Source organism: Delphinus delphis, chromosome 13 (assembly GCF_949987515.2).
Source record: "Delphinus delphis chromosome 13, mDelDel1.2, whole genome shotgun sequence".
NCBI classification, from domain to species: Eukaryota; Metazoa; Chordata; class Mammalia; order Artiodactyla; family Delphinidae; genus Delphinus; species Delphinus delphis.
Genome location: NC_082695.1, coordinates 12,088,340 through 12,114,001, shown reverse-complemented (window position 1 = coordinate 12,114,001; position 25,662 = coordinate 12,088,340). Strand labels below are relative to the sequence as shown.

The 25,662-nt window shown below is 43.2% G+C and overlaps 1 protein-coding gene and 1 non-coding gene across 2 annotated transcripts in view; one reads left to right on the top strand and one right to left on the bottom strand.

Moving 5' to 3' along the window:
- The first annotated feature begins 724 nt into the window (after positions 1–724).
- The window catches only part of FBXW8 (F-box and WD repeat domain containing 8), a 114,461-nt gene continuing 89,523 nt past the window's right edge, over positions 725–25,662 (top strand). Inside the window, exons 1-2 of the mRNA XM_060028099.2 lie at positions 725–1,086; positions 15,527–15,631. Of these exons, the coding sequence (XP_059884082.1) occupies positions 766–1,086; positions 15,527–15,631 (426 nt within the window). The 5' untranslated portion in view covers positions 725–765. The remainder of the gene's footprint in view (positions 1,087–15,526; positions 15,632–25,662) is intronic.
- Positions 10,690–10,796, bottom strand: LOC132436689 (U6 spliceosomal RNA). Its single transcript, XR_009521842.1, has one exon. It is a non-coding gene; the product is annotated as a U6 spliceosomal RNA (small nuclear RNA).

The following is a 25,662-nucleotide window of genomic DNA, read 5'->3' as shown; positions in this document are numbered from 1 at the left end:
GAGTTAACCAGGTCAAGGTGGGGATAAAAGTCCCTGAGGAGCGAACAACAGATACAAAGCCCTTAGAATTTGGTATGCTATTGTATGCCTCTTTCTTTCCAATCTCATAGCCCTCTCACTTGCAGTTCCTTCTGGAAAGATCTCTTCTGAGATCTGATCTTCCCATGGCTGGTTTCTCTCCTCATTTAGCTTTTAGTTCACATGACATATCAGACAGTCCATTCTCTGACCATCCTTCTAAAAGTAATTCTCCCATCCCCGTCCCTCGCCTTGTTTTATTACCTTACCTTGTTTTAGCTTCTTCATAACGCCTCCCACGGATTCAAACGTTCATATTCGTTTGTTGAACGCCTCCTCCTTCCCACCCCCTCACTTGAATGCAAACCCCAAGAGGGAAGAGATTATTTTTGTTGCTGCAGATTCAAATACTGAATTCTCAGCATCTGACATAGTAGTTGCTCAATGCATGTTTGAATGAAAAAACAGGGCTTGGCGCACAGTCTGCGCTTGGCAAAAGCCACAAGCGTAAAGTTGAGAAGCTGGGGGTGGGGGCAGGGCACAGACCTCGGCCTGGGTTGCCGCAAGCCACAGCGCCAGGGACAGCCGGAAGGGAGCACTGGGGGCGGGGCGGGGCCGGGCAGGCCACCCGGAACCCGAGCGCGGCAGCGGCGGCAGTTTCCGGTGGCGGCGGACATTTCCCGCGGAGGGACCGTCCCGTGGCACCTGGTGGGCCGACGGGGACGCGGCTGGCCGGGAGCGGCGGCGATGGCCGACCACAGTCTGGACGAGTTCCGCCGGCACTGGCAGGAGGAGCTGGCGCAGGCCCAGGCGCTGAGGAAGCGGCGGCGGCCCGAGGCTGCCGAGCGACGGCCGTGGCGGCCCGAGGTGGTCCCTGGGCGCGGCGAGCAGCAGGCCTCGGGGTACCTGGCGCTGGCCCAGGGCCTTTTGGAGGGCGCGGGGCGGCCCCCGGCAGCGCGGGCGACCCGGGCCGAGAGGCAGGAGGCGGCGAGCCGTTCCCGCTCCCCTCCGGCCCGCGAGGCTGCCGGCGGCGGGGAGCAGCTGGTGGATCAGCTCATCCGGGACCTGGTGAGTGGCCGTCGCCTCCCGCCGAGGCACGGGCTGGCCGTCGCCCCGGTACAAATGGCCTAATGAGTTGGAAAGTAACTGTGTGCCACCAGTGTGGGGGTGGGGAAATGAGTAGAGGTACACACCGCTGTGTTTGTGCGTGCATTGAGTATGTCTGGAAGGTGTGGTTCCCAGCTGGGGGCGATTTTGTCCCCCGTTTTGGCAGTGTCTGCAGACATTTTTAGATGCCACAATTGGGGCGGGGGTGTGTTCGCTGCAGGCGTCTGGTGGGTAGAGGCCAGGAATGCTCATGAACATTCTACAATGCACGGGACAGCACCCACAAAAAATTATCTGGTCTAAAATGTCAGCAAGTATGAGACCGAGAAATCCTGATCTAGAAGGGTTCCTAAACTTTTAACAAGGTTGCCTTTGTGGAGGAGAACTCACGACGTGGATAGGAAGGAATTTTAACTTTTCTCTATATAGTGTTTGTACAGTTCAAGTTTTTCTAACTGTTCATGTATTACTTCAGTTAAAGCAGAAAAAAAACTTTTGATAAGAACCTCCATGCTAATCATAGTGCACATTTTGTGGGGCATGAATCCCTTCCAGAATCTGGAGTAAGCTAGGAACCCTCTCTTTAAAAAAAAAAAAAAAAAAAAAAAAAAAAAAAAAAAAGCCCCTTTCACGAAGTTGTCACAATCAAGATCACCTGAAACACATTCATGTTTAAGAGTTGGAAAAAGGCAGCAGGTTTTAGTGACTTAAATTGGGCTCAAAGGCAGCGTCTATGGTTTCTCAATAGGGAGTAATTGTGTAATTGCTAAGCTGTTTCCAGAAGAAATGGCTTATTCAACATAATATGTAGTTATATTCAAATAACATTAGTAGCTATAAGATTTCACAGAGTTTCTGGTTCTGTGCTCTGCCTATCTCTAAGGTTAGATGTCAACTTTGTGTGTGTGTGTGTTATAAGCGTTCTCATTTAATGTGTTAATTCTTATATATGAAAATTCATATTGGCGTCATGGTCATCACTGAAGAAGTCTGACATGTAAAAATTAAATTTGTCAATGCCTTGGGAAGGTGACTTAGCACCTGATAAGTCATTCAGGCTAGTCCAGATCTACATACAAGTTATCCCCATAAAAGTAAACTTGTAGGCTGAGGCAAGACCAGCTTTGGGGGTAAAGAGAAACAGGAATGTGGATTATTAGGACAAAGGCACATTTGGGGCCTCGCAAATCCTCCGCACTGAATGTGGCATTGTATTCAGGAGTCACAACAATCCTGGGAGGTAGGTATTGTCAGTCTCATTTTACAAATGAGGAAATGCAGGTTTTCTGTAATTTGCCCAGGGTTACCCAGCTGCAAGTTCTTGGGATTGAATTTGGATTCAGATCTGTTGGACTTTAAATTTCACCAGGTAGGAGTTCCCTAAACTTGACTTGCTGTAACAGTCACATTAAGCCTTATTAAAATATAGGTTCTGGCCCTTCCCAGCCCTGCTGCATCAGTTTCCAGAGGAGGGGCCCAGAAACCTGGTGATTGGGATGATCAGGTGAGTTTGAGACATTGTTCTAGCTGTACAGCTTATTTTGGTTTGAAGCCTGGATTCCCTAGTCTTTCTAGTCCTAACATTCCTGAGGCACAGGCATTGATACCAAAAATAGTGGAGCCCTAACTGAAGTATCCTAAAAATGGAAGCGGCCTGCCTGCTGGAGGATCCAAGGGACTTCAGAATCTGTTTCATTTATAGTTAGAAAAAGCCTGCCCTGGAGTATATGCCCTTGATCCCTTCTGCTCCCTTTGGAATCACCACATTAGGCTCTGCTAGGCTCTAGGCTACCGTGAGGAGCATCCACACTTTGGGGCACCGCTAGTGGTTTTGTTTTTTTGTTTTTTGTACTTAGCAATCATCAGTAACACTGCTACAAATAAAAAATAAAGTAATCATAATTCATTGCGTGCTTACTTGTTTGTCTCCTGGGTATTGTCTTGTCAGGGTTTAGAGACGTTGTCTTCTTCAGTTCTCCCAATGGCCCTCACCAGTGGACAGCATTAGCCCCATATGACAGATGAGGTTTAGGAAAGTAATTGCTTTAAGGGACCCACCCAGTATCTTCAGTCTGAGAAATGATGGCAGCCTTTATAGAAAAGGTATTTCAGGGGTTGTAAGTCCCAAAGCCCACAGAGGGCAGGGAGGAAATGCAAATGAGTGAAGTAGGCTACATGTTACTCATTTGATCCTTCTTTCCCTAGTTCATCAGGCGTTGTGTCTTCAGATTCCAGCCATACTTTTGTAATAATTTGTTTCATAACGGCTACCGTTCTTTTTGTCACATTAAGTAGTAAACATAATGGTGTAGAGATTGTCTTCACAATACCCCTAAAGAAAAATACTCAACCATTTTTTCTTGAAGCACAGCCCTCCTCTTGGTCTTGTTTCCCCACTTTTTAAAAACTAAAACAAAAAGGCAACCTCTCTATTGAAGTGTACCAACCATAAATGTACATCTTGATGTATTTCCAAGAGTGTACACATCAATGTAAACAGCACCCAGGTTACAGAACAGCATTACCAGCTTTACAGAACCCGTATGTGTGCCATTCCGCCCAAGGGTAACCACTCACCTGACTTCTAACGTCTTATTTTAATTTTATCTGATTTTGAACTATATAAGTAGAATCGTACAACACATACTTTTGGGTTCTTGTGCACAGCATTATGTATGATATTTATCCCTATGAATATGCCACATCTTACTAATTCTGTTGATGGGCATTATTATTTATTTATTTATTTATGCTGTACGCGGGCCTCTCACTGTTGTGGCCTCTCCCGTTGTGGAGCACAGGCTCCGGACGCACAAGCTCAGCGGCCATGGCTCACAGGCCCAGCCGCTCCACGGCATGTGGGATCTTCCCGGACTGGGGCACGAACCCGCGTCCCCTGCATCCGCAGGCAGACTCTCAACCACTGCGCCACCAGGGAAGCCCTGATGGGCATTACTGATAACTAGTTTGTTAATAGCCAGTTTGGGGCTGTCAGGAATAGTGCTGCTGTGAACATTTTGTACATCTTTTGGAACATATGTACACACTCTTCTTGGGTATTTGCTTAGGAGTGGAATTGCTAGGTTACAAGATATGTGTATGTTCAGCCTTAGTAGATAATGACCATTTTCCAAAGTGGTTGTACTTTGTTTTTCACTTTTCATAGTAACTGGAGTATGTGGAATATAGTATTTCACTTTCTTCTTTGCCATAAATATACCACCACCCAACTGAGACGACATATGGCAACTGAACGTGACCCTAGCGTGGATGAGATGATGGTGACGAATTGGAAAATGTTAAGCTGTAGCTGGGCTAAAAGCGAGAGCCTCTGCCCGGGTCAGCTGCTTGTTGCCGTGTAGGAATGTGGTCCTGGTGTTGCAGAGTCTTTAGGGATTTTTCCCCCCAAATTGCGATTATGTATTTTTATGTGGGCTCTATCAGTTTTTGCTACCAAAAAACCCCCAAAACTTTGGTTTAAGACAACCAAGATTTATTTAGCTCACCATCTTGCAGAGTGACAGTTGAGCTGGGCGTGAGTGGGCTCGTGTACCTGTCTGAGGTTAACTCCTGTCAGCGAGGCAGCTCCACTTCTGGTTGTGTGTGTGTGTGTGTGTGTGTGTGTGTGTGTGTGTGTGTGTGTCTGGATTATGTGTCTCATCTTCCAGCACGTTAGCCCTGGGTGGACCTTACCAGAGTTATGAGAGCAGCAAAAGGCAAGTCCCAACGCCCAAGTGCTTTTGAAGTCTCTGCCTAGGTCATGTTTGTTATTGTCTCATTGACCAATGCAATTCATATGGCCTCACCCAGAGTCAGATACCCAAATGCTTGAACACAGAGAAGCGTGAACAAATTAGGGGACTAGTTAATATAACTATCTACCACAAAAACTCTTCCCACTTTTAGTTTTTGTTAACATATGTACACGATAGAAAACGACGCCTTTCCTTTGACTAGATTTGCCTTGGGCCATGAGTTTGTGATCTTTGCTTTTTGTCTTCCCAAGAATCCTTTGATCTGTGGGTGACTCCTGAAAAGGAAAATTTAGTTCATTTGGGACTCCCCAGAAACTCTGACAGGCGCATCCAGTTGACATGAAAGGGAAATAAAAAGCCGGCACCACCTCCTGACAGCCCCGCTCCCCTTTTTCCCCACCTTTGGAGCACTCTGTTCTACCAGCACATCCTGCTGTACTTCTGGTGCGGTCTCTTTCACTTCAGTTTTCAGTATCATCACTAGAGCAAGAACAACTAGTACGTTAGCAGTCAGGCGTGAAATTGCCTCTTGATGGGCACATGAACAGCATCACCTTACAGTGTCACATGGCTGGGTACAGGCAAGACCTTTGATGGACAAGCCCAGCTGAAACGAAAACTTAGAAACGACTCCCATTGAGCCTCATCTTCTCTTGTGAAGCTTTTAGTGATAGTGCTTAGAAACCATCTGTTTCAGGTGGTGAGTTAGGGACACCTAAATTGTCTTCTTGGTATATGGTTGAGTTAGTGAAAGAAATGATACAGCCCTGCATAGAATTTTAGAGGCAGTAGGCACTTTGTCTTTTTTGTCTTTTTTCCCTTTCTCAGTAAATTCGGACTTCTCACAGATAGTGGAGTATAACTGCAAGTATGCTGCTGCTCTCTTCACTGTGGTGGTTATGAAATCCAGTTGCTCGGTCCCGTCTCTACTTAGATGATGTGTCAGGACTCTGGGCTGCAAGCAGTCAGCACCCAACTCAAACTGGCTTAAAAAAAACCAAACTGGAATCTGTTGATTCATGTAACTGAAAATTCCAGGTGTGGTCCTTGTTCTGGGTGGTTTTATGATGTAACTAGCAGTCTCTCCATCTCTCTTTTATTTGTCCTCCCCCCACCCCAGTTTTCCTGAGATACAATTGACATAGAGCACTAACAGGTACAGCACGGTGCCTTGACATATGTATATGTTACAAGATGATTACCACAGTAAGTTTAGTTAACACCAGTTACCTCAATAGTTACAAAATTGTTTTTCTCTGTAGAAATCTCTCCATCTCTCAGTCCTGCTTTCCTTTTGTTGGCTTTATTCACAGCCTTGGCTTTATTCATAGAATTGGCTTTATCCCAATTTGGGATAAAATGGCTGCCAGCAACTCCAGTCTTATATTCTGTCAGCTTATCAACCCGGGGGAAAGAGAGCATCTGTTTTATGCAGCAGAAGTTATGAACTTAAATTCCCATTGATCCAGACTGGGTCATGGAGCCATCCTCAAACCAGTCACTGACGCAAACTGGCCAGACTCATATCCACTGCCCACTCCTGAAGGTAAGAGTGCGGTCAGCCCCACCTAAGCCATGTTGACCAAGAGTGGGGTGGTTTCCTAAAAGAAAAGAGGGGACGGATGTTGGGCAGAAACAACAGATGACCACTTTAAGTGGGTAACTGTTTGAAGCGGCACTAACTGTAGCAATGTAGGTGTTTTCTGTTCATCCAACACATTTATGGATCAGCTGGGCGCCGGGGAATCAGTAGAAAGCAGAATGGACACAGTCCCTGACCTCAGAAGCCTAGTGTTGCTTCTTTTAAATGAAAGTGTAACATTAATGGAGCAGGATGGCTTTGGTTACAAGTCCAGGCTCAGAATCGGGTGGACCTGAGTTCAGGTGCGGTCTCTGCTGCTGACTTGTTGTCTGACCTTGGGCAGGTCACTTACCCTGCCTTACTTATCAGATGAGGACCAGGCTAGTATGATCTTGTGTAGAGGCTGGGACATTCTTAGTGCACCAAGCTGGCTTACAATAAGTAGACAGTAAATTAAAGCTGGTGCTATTATTATCATTAGTATTGCAGAAAAGTTCATTATACTATCTCACTTCCTCTTTGCTAAAGCTTATCCCTGGTGAGCCTCTTGCTTCAGGCCGCCCCCTGGAATCCCTGGAGGGCGGCGTCTCTTGTCTTCCTCTTGTAACCCCGCCTATGGTACTCAGTGCAGTGGGGGCCCCGTCGGCACGTGTGGAATTGAAATAGCATGGGCAGAGCTGCTGCTTCCAGCAACAGCCTCATAAGGAGGCTCTGTGATGGTTAGAACCCCTGCGAACATTCGGAGCGTTACGATTTGGGTTTTCAGGCCTGATGAAAGTTTTAATACTGTTGGCCAGTATTTATTGCTCACTTTGTCAATATTTAATTTGTCAGAGCCTACATCTATGTTGTCAGCAGGTCAATTTGATGACTTGACGTTCCTCTTTTTTTAAAGTTAGAAACAAGTAGGGGAACTGACTAACACAAAATGAGAAGGCAACCGAGTCAAATGTGAGCTCATGCACTGGCTTACCTGGAGGGACTTTCCTTCCTCTTTCTGTCCTTTGCCTTCCTTCCTTTTAAGGCTTAACTTGATTCTTGTTCCTATGTTAACTCTCCCCTGATCCCTCCAGCCCAAGGTTCTCTGCCTTTTCCTTTACTCCAACTAAAACGTTTTCTTGTCAGTGCCATGTATTTTTTTCCTGTTACGAGTGAGCACATGTCTACTTGGACATGTTTTGTAATGGTCTCTGTGTACACTGGAACAACTTGTAAGTTAGGACGTCTGTTTGTTGAAAGGTTCTGCTGCTTGAAGCAGCCTGGGCTCCATTCATTCACTCCTCAAGTACTCATTAGGTGGCTTCTTGGTACCAGGTACTCTTCTAGGCACTGAGGCTACAGCAGTGAACAAGTCAGAAAAAATTCATGCTCTTATAAAGCCCACATTCTGGGCAAGAGGGAGATGGACAATGAACAAATAATTGTCAGGTAATAGATGCCCTGGAGAAGAAGAAAGCAGGTGGAAGGGACAGAGTGTGTATGTGTTGGGGATAGTGCTAGCCAAGAGGCCTTCCTAGGAAGGTCATGCTTATGGAAGAGGTGAGGGAGCAAGTGTGCAGAGATTGGGGGGGGGCATTCTAGGCAGAGAATGGCAAGTGCAAAGGTTCTGTGGTGGCCAGGGCCAGCTGGCCTCGTGGGCCCATGTGACCTGTGTGGTCACATAGGGCCCCAGGCTTAGAAGCACCCTGTGCTCGGTTTAATGCTCTGTTGTTGCCATCTTGACATTCTTAATATTGAACAAGGGGCCCCGCATTTCCATTTTCCACTGGGCTCTACAAATTATATAGCCAATTTTGATGGTACGAATGTGTTTGGAGTATTTGGGACCCTTGACGTGAAACTCTTTCCACAAACAAACCATACCCACACAGGCCCCTCTGGGACCGGAAGCTTTTGATAAGGGAGCTCCCCCCCCCCCCCCCTGCTGACTTCTTTCTGGAGAGAAAAACTGTATCCGACTAAAAGGGGGCTTTGAAACCAGAGGTCGTGCGTCCTCTGCCTCCCTAGCTTTCTCCACTGCCCAGCCTCCTGGGGTTGCCCCAGCCCTCACTGCCCAGTCGTTTAGATTGCTCTCTGTGTCCACCCCTTGCCAGAGTGCCCAGGGGAATCATACCAGTAGGTGGTGAATGATAATGGCTCTTGAAGTTGGGAAGCCCATTAAAAAAAAATCAAATCCCATGGACGTTTAATGTGCATCTACTGTATGCAGTGCAATGTACCTGTTAGATGTTGTAGTGTTAAAGTTCAGCTATATCATCCACGTATGCTGTCAACAAAAATTTATTGAATACCTTTTGCTCTTTCTCATAGCGAGGCAAGGGATTAGGTTAAATGTTAAAAGATAAGTTGGCTTTTTGTGGACTGCTTGGGAGCTTAACCACTCTTCACAGCATTGTTGCGTCGGAGAAGTGATTTCCAGGTTCTAAATAGCTGGCTTCCTGATGAACTTGGGAATACCTTGGGGGGCTATCTCTATTGCCTTTTGTAGACTCCAGTTTTTATTCCATTTTATGTGACAGTGATTTAGCTCTATAAAAGATTTTAGCTCTTTGGGTGTTGATATCATTTCTTATACATTTGCTAACAGTACCTCCCTCCCCCCAGCACCTGGCATGGACCTGAATTCAGATAGTGTTTTGAACATAAAACACCTTATCTTACAAATGTATTGTTTTTCTTTGTGAAACATGGTTATTGTAAAAATATTGAGGAAATTCAGAAGAATAGAAAAACAAAAATCTCTTGTAATGTTATTGCTCAGTGGCTACAGCTGTTAACATTTTGGTGGACTTTCGTCATTTTTTTTCTTTTGTATAAATAAGAACGTGTTTTGAGACACATTTGGGAATGTAAATGAATGGCTGTTTATCTTGACAGTGTTTCAGACCTTTTTTTCCCCTAATCAACTAATTTTATTTTTCTTAAAGAAAATGCGGGTGAAACTGGAACTCATCTGTTCCTTCTGATTGAGATTGTGTGCGTCTACTCCTTAGCAGTATGTAGAAAGTTGAGATAAATTCATGTAGAAAACAGTCTCCTTTCAGTGACAGATTTAGCAGAAATGCTATGTATCTATTGTTTGAACTCAGGTGCTTTTCTTAGTTTCTTAAAACACCATCTAGAGAGATCTTTCCTGTTGTTTGCCCTGGAGATTACACTGGGAACAAACTTTAAGTCAATTTCTTCACTTTTTACTGATTTGGCTCTTAGTAATTATCCCTCCTTCTACTAAACAAGAGAAGACAGATTAAATTTCTAACAGTAAGGCACAAAACCAGTCCATTTACAGACTTAGTCTTACATTAGCACATAAGAGTACAAATCAGCCTCCCTGGGGATGGATCTATTTGCAATTTCTCTTAGCGTTTTTTGGAGTAAGTCCAGTAGACTTTGGGAAAATCTAGTATTCACTGACTTTGAATTAACAAAGTAACATGACCCCTTTGTGGTGGCTTTTTTTTTTTTTTTCTTTTGGCTTGATTGGGAAAGGATTGATTCTTAAGTCTTTTGGTAAGTTAGGGTTGTGGTTCTCAACTTTTGGTTTGTATGAGGATTCCTGAGGAAGAGTTGCTTGAGCCCCATCCCTGGGAATTTGGGACAGTAGGTCTGAGTGAGACCCTGGGCTTTTGGTTTAAAACACACACACACACACACACACACACACACAGACACACACACACAGACACACACACACACACACACACACACACCCCCACACACACACAGATGATTTTGATGTATAATACAGGACAAGAGTCACCAATATTGGAGAGAGAATCAATATCTCAACCATTAAAAAAAAAATTAAAACCCAAGTTGTATGTTGTCCAAAGGGTGTCCTTCTTTAAATTTGAAGGAATGTTAATACTTTAAATTTACTGGTCTTCTGTATGGTCTTCTGTAGCATAAATTTGTCCATTCTAAATTATTCTCTAAACATTGTAGTCATACTGACTTTTTTATAGTACGACCACGTTTCCTATATTTCAAGTGTCTCTTTTCTTCTTGGAATATCTTAGTTTCTGAACTGCCAACTTGTCCATTTCCATATTTAAGTTACTATAGATATAGTTGGTTAATGTGGCCCATAACTTTTAGGGTGGCTGTATGCTTCAAAATAGCCTAGATGGAAGTCTGATAGCACCTTTTATTATTTTTAATTTTTTTTCTATTTAGAGACTGCAGTTAAATTCTTTTTTTTAACATCTTTATTGGAGTATAATTGCTAAAAATAGGGGACGCTTCACGAATTTGCGTGTCATCCTTGTGCAGGGGCCATGCTAATCTTCCCTGTATCGTTCCAATTTTAATATATGTGCTGCTGAAGCGAGCACTGATAGCACCTTTTAGATGGCAGGGTACTTCTCTGCACACTAGTAGCAAGTAGTAGTTTTTTGTTTGTTTTTTTTTTACTTTGTGAACCAGGGTAGTACCAAGTGAGAGTGCTTAGGACCTTCTTGCTGCTACTATTAAGGTACATGTGGTTACTGGGCTGCAGCCTCTGTCCAGGATGTGGCTCCACATCCTTGTCAAATTATGCTGTACCTGTAAAAGAATTGGATTTTTAACCACAGGATCCAGCATGCTCGTAACTCTCAGTCTTTTGTAAGGTGTTCCCCAGGTGATATGTTACTAATAATAAGAGAGAGAAGTTTATGAGTGATTTACTTAACCCTGAAGCTGCTCTAGTTTTTTGTTTTTCGGTATAATAACATCACTCTAACTTACCTGCATTCCACTGTTGCCTCCTTAGTAGAAAGGGAAGTAGGTTACCTAATGTCTCTGGAGTTGTGCATAAGAGCCCTTGTGAATGTGCTGAACACAGGACTATTTGGGAATAAAGATTAGAATTTCTGTGAAACAGTCTCCGAGATAGAGATTTGCATGCAGGTGGTTTCATGGGTTGGCCTTTCTGAGGGGTCCCACATAGAGGTCTTTATATTCAGCTGTTGAGTAGTCATTGGGTGCACACTGCCCTTGAGGAGGGAGTGTAACCTGGAATGAGGCAGCTTTTTGGCCAAGGGCAGTGCCTGGGAAGGGACACAGCTAGAGCCAGTGGCAGGCAGCATTCTGGGCATCTGGGGGGAAGGTGTCATGGATCCAGAGGGGGAATCTGAGTGACCCACCACAGCCTCCACTACAAGAGCCAATGATAGAATGTCTTGCCAGAAGGATGCTAAGGGTGCAACATGAAACTTCAGCATTTGGTCTCCTGACCTTGTGGGTCTACATATTTCTTAAGATGTGGAGATGTGGACCTTCCTTTAGTATGTTGGTTTCTTTTTTTTTTCCTGCCATTCCCAGCCAGTGGTAGCAACAGGGAAGGTCATTTACATAAGAGTCTGGGACTTGATCTGTTTGGGATTGACCATCATTTTGCAGTTTAGATGCAATTCTAAGAGCACAGTGATTTTTTTTTTCCCCACTCTTCACACCTTTTATTTTATTATTATTTTAAACATTTATTGGAGTATAATTGCTTTACATTGTTGTGTTAGTTGCTGCTGTATAACAAAGTGAATCAGCTATATGTATACATATATCCCCGTATCCCCTCCCTTTTGTGTCTCCCTCCCACCCTCCCTATCCCACCCCTCTAGGTGGTCACAGAGCACTGAGCTGATCTTCCTGTGCTATGCGGTTGCTTCCCACTAGCTATCTGTTTTACATTTGGTAGTGTATATATGTCCATGCCACTCTCTCACTTCGTCCCAGCTTACCCTTCCCCCTCCCCGTGTCCTTAAGTCCACTCTCTACGTCTGCTTCTTTATTCCTATCTTGACCCTAAGTTCTTCAGAACCTTTTTTTTTTTTTAGATTCCATGTATATGTGTTAGCATACGGTATTTGTTTTTCTCTTACTTCACTCTGTACGACAGATTTTAGGTCCATCCACCTTACTACAAATAACTCAAATTCGTTTCTTTTTATGGCTGAGTAATATTCCATTGTATATATGTGCCACATCTTCTTTATCCATTCATCTGTCAGTGGACGTTTAGGTTGCTTCCATGTCCTGGCTATTGTAAATAGTGCTGCAGTGAACATTGTGGTACATGACTCTTTTTGAATTATGGTTTTTGCAGGATGTATGCCCAGTAGTGGGATTGCTGGGTCATATGGTAATTCTATTTTTAGTTTTTGAAGGAACCACCATACCGTTCTCCATAGTGGCGGTATCCATTTACATTCCCACCAACAGTGTAGGAGAGTTCCCTTTTCTAAGAGCACAGTGATTTAAAAAAAAAGTTTGGCTTTGTGATGTTGGTGTTTATATAATTATAATTCAATGCTTTGAAGCAGTTGTTGCTCTCCAGAACTTATAAATGATCAAGAACCATAACACCGTGTGTTAGCAGTGAGACCAGCATGGAGTCTCTGACTGTTTGTTGGTGTGGGAGCCCTAATACCCCGGACTGGTCATTCACACCCTGCTGGCTACCTCCTTCTCATCCTCTGTGCACTAGAGCAGATCCATCTGTAGTTATTACTGTGGTATAACCTTTTTAAATTGATGATTCTTTTTTTAAAGCCCTCTTGGAAAAGCCCTTGTTGTGTGGATACTTTCAGTATTCATACTTGTGAATGACAGCTTCTGCTGTACCACCCCCTTTCCACTGTCATCGTCTATCATGTGCTTATCTCGTGACAAGGGGAGACAACTTTCTGTGTAAACAACAAGCTGACGTGGGGGCTACGCGGAATGTGGACCTAATCAAAAGTATGTGTTGAAGGAAAAAAAGGGACCTGGAATGCCACTCAAGGAAAGAAAATAGTACTATTAGCAATCAGTTATTGCATGCTGAGCCTGGGTACTTGTGCCAGGCCCTTTCCATGCATTATTTCATTTTTCTCGTAACTGCCCCATGAATAACGTATTAGGTGTGTTAATATCTGTTTCATAGCTGAGGAAGCTAAGAATCAGATGCATTTAGCCTGGTCTCGTGGCTAGTCAGATGCAGAACTAGGATGATCGGTTGGAATCTGTGCTCTAACCCTCCATGCTCTGCTGCATCCCAGAGGTCATGGGGGCTGGCATGAAGGAGGATGGTGGCAGAGTTTGGAGTATGCTAAGGCAGAGGCGGTATTTTCTAGGATGAGAATAGAGAACTGGCCAACTGAACAGGCAAAAGGGAGAAGGCACCTGCCACCAGAATTGTGACTTTTCTGCACCAGCAAAACTAAGAACAGAGATGACTTCTCATGCTTCATCGCAGTAGTGTCAAGTACAGACATCAGTTTATAGGGAGTCCCGAAGGGACCAATTGAAGAAAGCAATGCCTCTGGCAGGGGGGAGAAAAAAAAAAGCTAATTATGAGTTCAGTTTGCATGAGTGCAGACTTTTCTTTGCCTTTATTCTGCTTGTATGAGGATAGGGAACATTTTTCTCTTGTTTCTTTACTGAGTGGATAAGGTAGACTTCTCCACCTCACCATAGTCAAAAACTCCAAAAGAGAAAGCAGAAGGAGGTCCAGGGCTGTGAAGGATAGTCTTGTACTGTGTGCACCTTTCCTCCATTCCCTCCATAGTTACGGTAAGGAGTCTCAAGTTGGATCTGGGCATAGAGAAAGTGATGCCTCTCTCTCGATGAGTAAAGCTGATTAGCTGTAGGAGGGGACCTAGCATGACATTAGACAAATGACTTTCCATTATTTTTTTAGGCAAGGACCCGTTTGTCTTCCAATTACACTTGCAGATTTTTTTCTGTTGTTTTCTGTAAAGCCAACACTTCTGTCCTGATTTAACATGCCGTTCCTTCTTTACCCGCCGAGAACTGTCAGCTCTTCCTCTTTTTTCCTCTAGAGATCCTTCTTGGCCTTCGTGCTTAGCCTTGCGCTGTTTTTGCAGTTGAATACATTACCTCCTTATGCCCTGGATTATCTTTTAGCCCTGAGACTCCTAGATGAATGGAAACATGATTCCAGAAAAATCTTCACCCTGAATCGTGGTAGGGTTTGAGTCGGTGCTCACACTCCCTTAAAAATGCTGAGATTCTTTTCATGAAGCCTTGCAATATACAACTGTTGTATTTGAGTGGTGGATTAATAATTTGCTTGCAACCAGTAAGTCACCGACGTCAGCCAAAGCTTATTAAACATGAATTTTATTAAGCGAGTTTTGTTGGGATGCAGAGCTCTGCTTTCCTCAGCTTTACAGGAGCACACACCAAAGTGAGCTTTGGCAGGTGGAGTCGGGAACAGGCAGAGGGATCCATGTGCACACTTGGCCTTTTTTCTGTTTCACCCTCGTATTTCTTTGTGCTACCAGGATCGTCATGACAGCCTTATCTCTCAAATAAAGCCTGTTACCTCATCCCTAATTGCTTATCCAAAGGCAGGCAAGCTCTAATTTCTCCACATTAATAAATGACACCGAAGAAGAACTGCTCTGTTTGCACTGGCTCACTCAGGTTAAGCAGCACAAGCCCCCGGGTGCATTAGGAAACCTTGTGCTTCTCCTGTGGCCACGGGGAGACGGACTCACCTTACTCAAGAGCAGCACTTCATTTGTTTACTTTTTGCTCACATTCACAGCCCTATCCCCCTCTTCCTGATGAAAACACTGCAGTGACCTAGGTCAGCATTTCTTCGCTGTGGGCATTCACCCCCCTCCAAGTTGGGGGCTAGTAGCAGTTGTCCTGGAAGGACCAGTGGCCTCCCTGATTCCAAGGCTCTTTCTTGACTGCCTACCACTCACCTTTCCTTAGAAGCTGAGAGGTTTTCCACAAACCTTTGCACTGATTCCTGTGGCACACGCCAGGTTGTGAGATGGTACCCCTGCTTCTCCTTTCTGAAGCATTACGGGAAATGGTCTTGTGGAGTTTATAAGTGAATGTAAGGAGGGTAAGCTTGTGGGGGTTGGAGAATTGAGAGTAGCTGTCAAGCTCTGAATTAGTTCCATGACTCTGCTCTGCAGAATAGTGAGAATGCTTTGCTTCTCCTGGGAATCAGCATCGTCTCTCTTGTCACCACTTAAGGCTATTGCTGGTCATTAAAGGGCCTGTAAATATGAACATTTTCATATCTCAGAATCTTAAGCTTGTTTCTTTTATTTTTCCTCCTCAGAATGAAATGGATGACGTGCCCTTCTTTGATATCCAACTGCCGTACGAGTTGGCAATCAATATATTTCAGTATCTGGACAGAAAAGAACTAGGAAGGTGTGCGCAGGTAAGCTGTCATTAATGGATGGTCAGGATCTACCTACATGTGTAATTCAAGTATGGGAAGCTCTTCCATAGCAGAAATTTACTTTACAGAATGACAAACTTTAAAGAAATAATGAGTTGGATAGCAGCTTTACTTGAAGGAAAGCAACCTTGAACATAAACGATTATGTTCCATATCACCATGTCATGTTTATCTTTTTGTGACCGTCTGTCCCAGAGCTGTGTTCCTCCTGCAGTCTGAGTTATGGCTGACCGGTGGCAGCATGCTCAAGGCTGACAAGGTTGTACTTGCCTTTACTGAGATCACCAGACCTGTTAATGTCCTCACCGTTTCTAATGCAAAGATGCAAGGCCTTGGTTCAGTCACGCCAGTCATTAGGTTGGGAGCTGAGGGTCAGCCTGGGGACAAAACAGTGAAGTCATGTTCCACTGTATGATCCAAATTACCCTTCAAACATCAGAATTCCACTTAGTGAGGCGAGAGGCATGTGAGAGCTGAGATCCACTGAGGGAACTGCAGATCGGCGTCACCCATCTCATGCCTACTCTGGGGCACGTGCCCATGGCGTGGAATGGTGGGAGATACAGTCTAGGCTGGACTTTATTGTGTGCATGAATCACAGGGGATCTTGATAAAATGCTAATTCGGATTCAGGAGGTCTGGGGTGTGGCCCAATTATCTGCATTTCTACCAGGTGATGCCAAGTGTGGCTTTGGCCGTGCTTTAAGAGGCAAGCATTTATATTATTAAAGTTAGTCTGTTGTTCTCTTCCTTTTGGTGAAGAATGTCTAATTTCTCATAAGTTAAATGTGTATGTGATTGACCATTTGGCTTTTCATGGACAGCTGTGTTCCCAGAAGGCACTGGAGTATCCATTGCCAAAGAAGTAATTTGTTTAGTGGTTACTGTTTCCCATCCCTGAATCCTATAATGCATTTGATACAAGTTTCTGTACCTTCAGGAGAAAGAGTTTGGTGAAATTGAGTGGTAGGAGAACTATACAATAAAAATCCGAAACACCACCATGAATATGCAGGTAAAAATATTAAGGCAGTTTGAGGGTGGTGAAAACTAGACAGACTCTAGAGCTGTCTAACTCCATGGCAGTTCAGTGAAATGACACAAAATACAGGACAATTTAGAGAGTTTCTGGTTTTACTTTATTCCCCTATTATGGTTTTACCCTATTGTGAAGCATTTTGCTTAATCAAAACTATTTTTCTACTTAAATATGAATTTGAGAAAGTGTTCAGTATTTTTGATTGCCACAGCATCAGTTAAGGGGGGGTATTGGCAAATATTTTTTGATGCAGGGTGTGGAAATCTTTCGGAAGAAACTATGCAGAGGCTAAAATTCACAAAATAAAAATGTTTGAAGTGTAAACCATGCTCAGAGCCTATCGACCGCATGAAGTAAGAGTACCTACATTGTCTTCTTCTTTGCCTTGGAAGTTGGATTTGTTATATTCTAACTTTACACATTGGCCCTGTTCCCAAGAGTTGAAAACAAGGGTGTAGCTAAACGAGTCCAGCTCCTGGATTTCAGCCTGATGCTGTTAGCCAAAGTCTTGGAACAGGGTCTATCCAATAGCTAGCTTTCCACAAAGTCAGCCTTAGATGATAAAATCTTCATTCTTGATAGGGAGCTGCTGTTTAAGGAATCATTTCTTTTTACGTTGCTTTTGCTCTCCTGCTTTGTAGAGGGCCATGTGGCTTTCACATCTGCTGCTGGTTTTCTCATCCAAAGAGTTTATCAGTGAAAGATAGGATCTGGTGGAAGAAGAAATCCCCCTTTTGGTACCGTGGGGCTGCATTCCAGGGTAGATTGGTTATGCTGGTGAGATTATTCTGCAGGTGTGAACAGTTTAATTTGCAACACAGTAGTCCAATTGTGCACCAGAATTCTTCCCTCTTGGGCCAGTTGGATTTGGGTTTTTGTGGTTGAACCTAATTTTTAGAGCACATGTATAAGATTAGAAAATATACTTAAACAGAACCCCTGAGGTGGCTCTGATCTTCTAAGCCAGGATTTTTTTCGTAGAGCTTTTGCACAAAGATGACGATGGATGGCCAGTAGTTTGTGACTTGGCTTTGTTTTTTTCAAGCATTAAAAGAAAACCACAAAGTAATAAAAATAAGTAGCATTTTCATTTGTTTCTCGTGGTGTTTTTATTTTTGAAACAGGAAAAGGGCCTTCTGTTGAATGGAGTGTCCTGCTGCTTTATGATGTTATTTTAGAGGGGGCTCGCTCTTTCCGTCTCGCTCTTTCTCTCTGGTTCTCTTTTAATCTAGCCGCCTTGGGATTTCAGTGAAAGTGGTCGGGCCAGTTATGTGGAATTGGCACCATAAACTATATGTGTGCCCTTGGAGAAAACCTGTTTGCTTAGATCCTTATGCCAAATTGGTAACTGACTAACAGTAAGGAACCCTGATTGGGGCGGACTTCTGAGATTTCATTATGCCACAGACTGTACTGGGGAATCGATTTGGCGCTTGACTTTGTCTCCTTTCTGCATCCCCTCTCTTTTCTGCTTTGTGAGGCTTTACGCTTCAAAACTAAAGCCCCCTTACGTTAGTTTGTGGTCCTGTGTACCCTGAATGCTGACCTCTAGCTCCTTGGTATCCATACTTGTCCCTCGAGGGATTTAGTATCTCTGGGAGAGTATCATGCTGGGATGTCTCAAACAGTGTGGGTTTTAGTAAGCAGTTATGCTTGGGGCGGTTCATTGAGCAGTTTATCATTTCGCTACTTAGAATTTTTTGTTCTTTTGTGTGTGTGTGTCCACAGGATTTCCAAACACTTTAAAGGGTAATATTTTAAAATGGACAACAATGACAAAATTGTCGATTTCGAAATTACAAAATTGTTTGGTTTTTATGAGAAAAGTGAGTGTGCTGTTATATTACAACATGAGTAATTCTAAGGAGTAAAGGTTTTTAAGTATTTACCAATGTTCATTTAAAAAACTTTAAAAGTAATTAGAAATTCATAAGTTGCAAAAAATAGTGCAGGGAAGTTCTGTGTACCCTTCCCCCAGTTTCCTCCATTGGTAATGTCTTGCAGACTGTAGCCCAATATCAAAACCAGGAATTGACATTTGCAAAGTCCATGGAGCTTACTCAGATTTCATCAGTTTAATACACTCTTATTTGTGTGTATTTAAGTCTACGCAGTTTTATCACGTGTGTAGATTTGAGTGACCACACGGTCAAGATACAGAATTTTCATCACAAGAGTCCTGCTACTCTTATAGCCATGCCCTTCCCTAACCCCTGGCAACCTCGAATTTGTTCTCCATCTCTATAACTTTATTTTTTCATTTTCAATTTTAGCATATATTTTAGTTATGTGTATTTCCTAATGTGTAAGTTTAGAAATAGAGTTGCAAAGGCAACAGGGCCATGATTTTCAAGTAAAAGGTAGAAAAACGTCCTTGAAGAATGTAATACAGAAAAAGAAGGAAGATGGGAGAGGTTAAAAACTTAAGATTTATGTTAAAATTGGCAAGCAAGAAGTAGGTATTACCAAAATAAATAAGTAGCTCTGGAACTAAAGCCCAGTGTATTAGATTATGATATTTCAAGTTTCAAGGCAAATGTGATCTTATGATCTTCCCATATGTCCAAATAGGAGAAACTAAAATTTGAGTTTTTCTAGCTACAGATCTTAATGACATTTTTAAAGGTTGGAAATTTAGAGCCAAGTGTGCCTGGTTGATTTTCAGAGCAGAAATTATTCTGAGGACCTGTAGTTGCTGGCAGGATTCCCTTAGTTCTTAATTTCCACCTTTGCCCCCAGACTTCTCTCAGGGAGATATGTGCATGCCTGACACCCAGGCATCCACAGGAGTTTCCTTTTAATTCCCCAGGTTGCAGTGGCTGCTCCCTCTAAAAGGGGTTAGGGAGAACCAAAGCAACTCCAGAAAAAAAGATGGGGAACTAGATGAAACAAGAATGGCAAAATATTGATAGTCATTTGAACAGAGTGGGGGTGACTTGGGAGTTTATTACGCTGTTCACTTTACTTCTGTGTGGTTGAAATTTTTCATATTAAAACTTAAAAGAGAAAAAAATCAGAAAGCAAGAGATTATATTTGAATAAGAAAGTCAAAGCCTTCTGAGAGCAGCACATGCCAGGAGCTGACCTTTGAAAATAAAACCAATCCAGTTTTTTTGTAATTTTTGAATTTTATTTTATTTTTTATACAGCAGGTTCTTATTAGTTATCTATTTTATATATATTAGTGTATACATGTCAATCCCAACCTCCCAATTCATCACACCACCACCACCCCCCATCACCACTTTCCCCCCTTGATGTCCATACATTTGTTCTCTACATCTGTGTCTCTGTTTGTGCCTTGCAGACTGGTTCATCTGTACCATTTTTCTAGGTTCCACATATATGCGTTAATATGCGATATTTGTTTTTCTATTTCTGACTTACTTCACTCTGTATGACAGTCTCTAGATCCATCCATGTCTCTACAAATGATCCAATTTCATTCCTTTTTATGGCTGAGTAACATTCCATTGTATATATGTACCACATCTTCTTTATCCATTTGTCTGTCGATGGGCATTTAGGTTGCATCCATGCATGACCTGGCTATTGTAAATAGTGCTGCAGTGAACATTGGGGTGCGTGTGTCTTCTTGAATTATGGTTTTCTCTGGGTATATGCCCAGCAATCCAGTTTTTTTAGGTGTTGAACTTAAAAAAAAAAATTGGACTTATTCTTCTCATTCGGTTATTTACAGAGGGCCTACTATGTGCCATGTACCATTCTAGACGGTGAACAAAACATAAAAACCCCTGCCTTTTGGAAAGCTTTACATTATGTGCAGTAAATAATATCATTAAATATAGACTATATCTGATGGTGGTAAGTGCTATGGAGAAAAATGAGACGCAGAGATGATGTTGGGGGTTGCATCATCTGGGGTGGCCAGGGAAGACTTCATAGAGAAGGTGACCTTTCAGCAGAGACCTGAAGGAGGGAAGAAGGAAGCTGGGCTGGTCTCTGGCAGAGGGGAATAGCAGGTGCAGAGGCTTTGAGGTGAGTGTACCTGTTGTGTGAGGAACAGCAGGAAGGTCAGACTGGCTAGGCTGTGGCAACTGAGTAATGGCCTCCCTGAGATGTTCATGCCCTAATCCTCAGGCCTATGACTACGTTATCTTTTATGGTAAAAAGACCTTTGCAGATGTAAGTTAAGGATCTTCACATGGAGTGATCTTGGATTATCCAGGTGGGTTCATTGTGACTACAGAGCTCCTTAGAGGGAGGCAGGAGGTCAGAGAGGAGAGGAGATGCTATGTTGCTGGCTTTGAAAATGGAGGAAGGGGCTGCAAGCGAAGGAATGTACGTGGCCCCTCAAAGCTGGAAAAGGTAAAGAAACAGATCGTCCCCTGAAGCCTCCAGGAGGAATGCAACCCTGTTGCCAACACCTTGATTTTATTTTATTTTTTGGCCACGCTGTGCAGCTTATGGGGTCTTAGTTCCCTGACCTGGGATTGAACCCGTGCCTCCTGCAGTGGAAACGTGGACCACCAGGGAGTTCCCCCAACACCTTGATTTTAGACTTCTGGCCCCCAGAACTGTAAGAGAATAAATGTGGGTCATTTAAAGCCATAAGTTTGTGATAAGTTTGTAGAATATCAATAGGAAACTAACACAGGGATGTAGTGAGCAGACAGGGCTAATAGAAGGAGAGATGGTCCAAATTCAGAAGGCACTTAATCTGTTAATAGAACTTGAACTTTTATTCTGAATGAGATGGGAAGCCATTGAAGTGTTTTAATCAGAGGAGTGACAAGGTCTGACTTATATGTTAAAAGGGATCATTTTCCCTGCCATGTGAAGAATATGCCGGGGAACAAGGCCGGCAGCAAGGAGACCAGTTGGAAGGCTACATGGTGGTTTGGACCAGGACTGTGCTGGTAGAAGTGGGTGGAGTCAGGGTTGCTGATGGGTTGGGTGTGGGGAGAGGAGGAAGAGTCAACAGGACTCCAGGGTGTTTGGCCTGAGCAACTGGGTGGATGAGGTTACCATTACTAATGAGGGGAAAATGGTGGGATGAGCAAGTTTGGGGGGAAGATCAGTACTTGAATGTGAGGCTGCAGATGAGTTCTGGGTTGAACTCAGGGTTGAAGATGTCAATTTGGAAGCAGTCAGCACATGAATGGTATTTAAAGCCAGGAAACTGAACGAGATCATCAGGAAAGTGAGTGTAGATAGAGGAGGAGATTAGGGGTTGGGCCCTGGCACAGACTGTGAGTAGACGATAAGCAGACTGAGAAGGCGGTACCTGTGAGCTGGGAAGAAACCTAGCGTGCACAGTCCTCTGAACCAAGGGAGGGCAATTTTCAAGGAGGTGAAAGTGATCAAAGGTAATAAGCGGTCAAGTGAGAGGAGGACTGAGAAGAGACTGCTGGGTTTAGCAATGGGAGGTCAGTGGTGTGTCCTCCCCAGGTAGACTTCATTATGTCATTGTGTGACTGGAACAGTGACACTTTTTCCCCTGTTGTGGGCCTCACTGGTAACCTTAATCCAGGCAGAGTTAATAAAGCTAGTTTTTGAGTCAAGGGCTTTTTAATTTTTTTTCTTTTAATGCTGCAATTCATAGTGGTGCTATAAAGCAAAATGCTGGAGACACTTTTATTAGCAAATTCTTGCAGCTGAGGCTCACTCAGTGGGGCTTTTACTGGGCAGGGCCAGTCCAATCCTGGTGTATTAAAGAAAGACCATTAGGCCTTTGGAAAATTCAGGCTCGTAAACTTTCTAGATTTAATGTAATTTAAGAAATCAAAACAATTAGATTTCCTTTTGGTGAGACTCTTTAAAATTTACTTGTGAAAGTTTGACTAGGTGTTTTTCTTGTTGATTTTTTCCCCCTTCAGGATTGAAAGAAATTCTTAAAGCCTATCATTTTTGTTCTCCTTTACAAGAAGAATAAAAAGACAACCCTCTCTTTATCATTTGCTAAAGAAATTGTTGGCACATTTCTGTGTTCAATACCTGATCGTAGATACAATCCTGATCCCTTTTTGGAAGTAATTCTCACCTCTAGCTTTTATAAATCCCTCAAAGAGCTTTATTGTTTGTTTTCCAGGATTAAACTTTATCCTGAATATTATTTTCTACAGAAGAGGCCCTGTGGTCTAGGGGTCAGTGGTGGGGATGATGCACCGAAACATCAATGTTTTGTTCTCAGGTTTTTATCCCATAACCCTGTTGTACAAATTTCAGACTGTGTTATTTAAGACAATTTGACATTTTCTTCGAAGCTGATATAAAAAAATGTTTTCGGCTTCCAAGATTTTTAAGGTCTGACATGTATTTGAGAGTTCTTGAAAGTCTCTGAAAAGTTTCTCTATTTTAAAGTGGCTGGAATTTGTACAGTTTAGTACTCATTAAAACTCATCCAGAATGTTTAATTGGGATATTCTAGTTTGTAGTCACTGAGCATTGAATTTGGATTCTCCTGAAATGATGATGATTCACTGGCTTCATCTAACAAAGTGCAGCCTTGTAGCTAATTTTTGGACTGCAGAATTACAAAGATTACCCGCTGTTGGGGGCCAGTCTTGTGATCCAACTCGACTGTAAGGGCAGAGACCAGAACTTTTCCCTCTAGCTTCCCCAGCCATGGGCAGGCGGCCCCAAACTGGTCATGTCCGTGGGGTGTCACCCACCTGCAAAGGTGTCAGTTTGGCAGGTTGAGGTGGAAAGTAGATAAGAATTGCTGGCCTTAGTGCCCGCATACAGTTGGTGCCCAACATATGTTTTAATTGACTGACTGATACTCATATCAATGTTCTGTAAGGTGTCTTCTGGAGGACACTGGGCTTTTGAGACACTCCTTGTAAGAAGAGTTCAGGAGCCAGATAAGTTCGAGGAATGCAGCCTCTTATATTTCCTTCTTAGAGATATGCAACACGTGTCAGTCTGCTAAAAGCTCTGAGAAGTTCTGCAGTGAAGAGTCCTGCTTAGTTTTGTTTAAACCAGTGTTCTCCAAACTCGTGTGACCGTGGAATCCTTTTTTAAAATAACTTATTAATACCCTAAGGAGCTGCTATTCTATTGAATATGCTTTAGGAAGTGCTGGTCTGTGTAGTGAAATAATGAGTCTGGGTCTTTCGTCTAGTAGTTACATTTCATAAATTCTACAAAATTTTACATTTTATAATTTTTACAAAAAAGGGCTGATGTATCCCAGGGGTCAGAGTAAACTGCCGTGTGGTTAGCTAGCACTTTGTGCCTTTGAGAAGCCATGAGGGTGTCCGTGTGTTCACCCTTATACTTTATTTAACCCTGAATTGCAGGGGCCTGTGGCAGAAATACTCTGCTCTGGAGCTATTTGAGCTGTAGCCTGGCTCCGTCACAGCTGATGTTGGTCTGTCCCTGTCTGTGCTTCATGATTGCCTAGTGCTGAGACTCACTTTGGCACAGACAGATGGACAGACACCACCCAGTGTCATGGACAGGCTCAGCTGTGGACCAAACATGCCAAAAATAAAACCATGGTGTTCTGTCTAGTCGAAACTGGAACTCCAGTGTTACCGAGTCATTATCCCATTCTTTATTTCCTGACCACTTGTGATCAGATGAGGGTTTGTTTCCCCGATGCCCTTATGGCTAAGATGGAGAAGTGTGGGATGACAGTGTGGTTAAGTGGATTTGTAACTGATGCTGTGGCCGTGCCTGGGGTGGGCTGCTTAATGGATCCATGGCAGCCTTGGGGGAGGGCTCTAGTGGTTTGCCACGGGCTCCGTCCTCAGCCCTATCCTGCTTAATTTTTTAAAATAATTAAGACATGAAGCCCCACAGACTGTATTTTGCTGATGACTTATGTAAAGGAAAAGTAGCATACCTACAATGGATGACAGAATTGAGATGCAAAAATGATATAAAATGCTGGGGGTGGGTATGTGTGATGAGCTGGGATTTAAAATGGATAGAAAGTTTAGAAAGTTAAGAATTTAAGTTTAAGACATAATAGTGTGAGTAAGAAATGGGGAATTTATTTTTCTTTAATTGCAACTTGTATTTAAAAAGACTCTGAAGATTGATAAATACCGAACTGAGGTTACTGTTGGTGAGAAAAGGATGTGGACACTGGGAGATGCACAGGAGTTTTAAGCTTATTGGTAATATTTCTTAAGCAGGGTGGTGTATCCATGGGTGTTTGTAATATATACCTATTTGTCTGCCTTAAATATTTAATAAAATAAACAGACTCCAGAAGCTCTGGACCATACGTTCTGTAACCATGAGGATGTATCTTCAAGTGAAGTAGCAAATTAGTATCTGATAAAATCCTTCTGTTCATGGCACTTGACAGTCTATATCTGGGGTATTGTTTAGTCCTGAGTATCACTTTTGAAGAGGGACACCAGAGGTGCATAAATACTAGGGTACATTTCAGAGATAATGGGTAGGGGAGCTAGTCCTATGACAATTAGTTGGAGAAAATGGGTGTGTTTAGACCAGTGAAGAAGTGACTAAGGGGAAATGTGATGGCTGCCTTCAGCCATTTAAGGAGCTGTCAGTATGTTTTTTTTGTTCCTCTTTTCCTATATTACTATCTTCTTTTTTTTTTTAAAGAAGTTTATTTATTTAAGTATGTTGGGTCTTCGTTGCTGCATGCAGGCTTTCTCTAGTTGTGGCGAGCGGGGGCTACTCTTTGTTGTGGTGCACGGGCTTCTCATTGTGGTGGCTTCTCTTGTGGAGCACGGGCTCTAGGTGTGTGGGCTTCAGTAGTTGTGGCTCGTGGGCTCTAGAGCGCAGGCTCAGTAGTTGTGGCACATGGGCTTAGTTGCTCCGTGGCATGTGGGATCTTCCCGGACCAGGCTCAAACCCGTGCTCTCTGCATTGGCAGGTGGATTCTTAACAACACTGTGCCATCAGGGAAGCCCTGTTTGGTTCTTTTAAAAAAAAATACAATATTGTTTCTTTGTCAATATTCTCTACTTTGTGAGACATTGTGCTCATAAGTTTATTTCTTTAGATATGCTTTCCTTTAGTATTT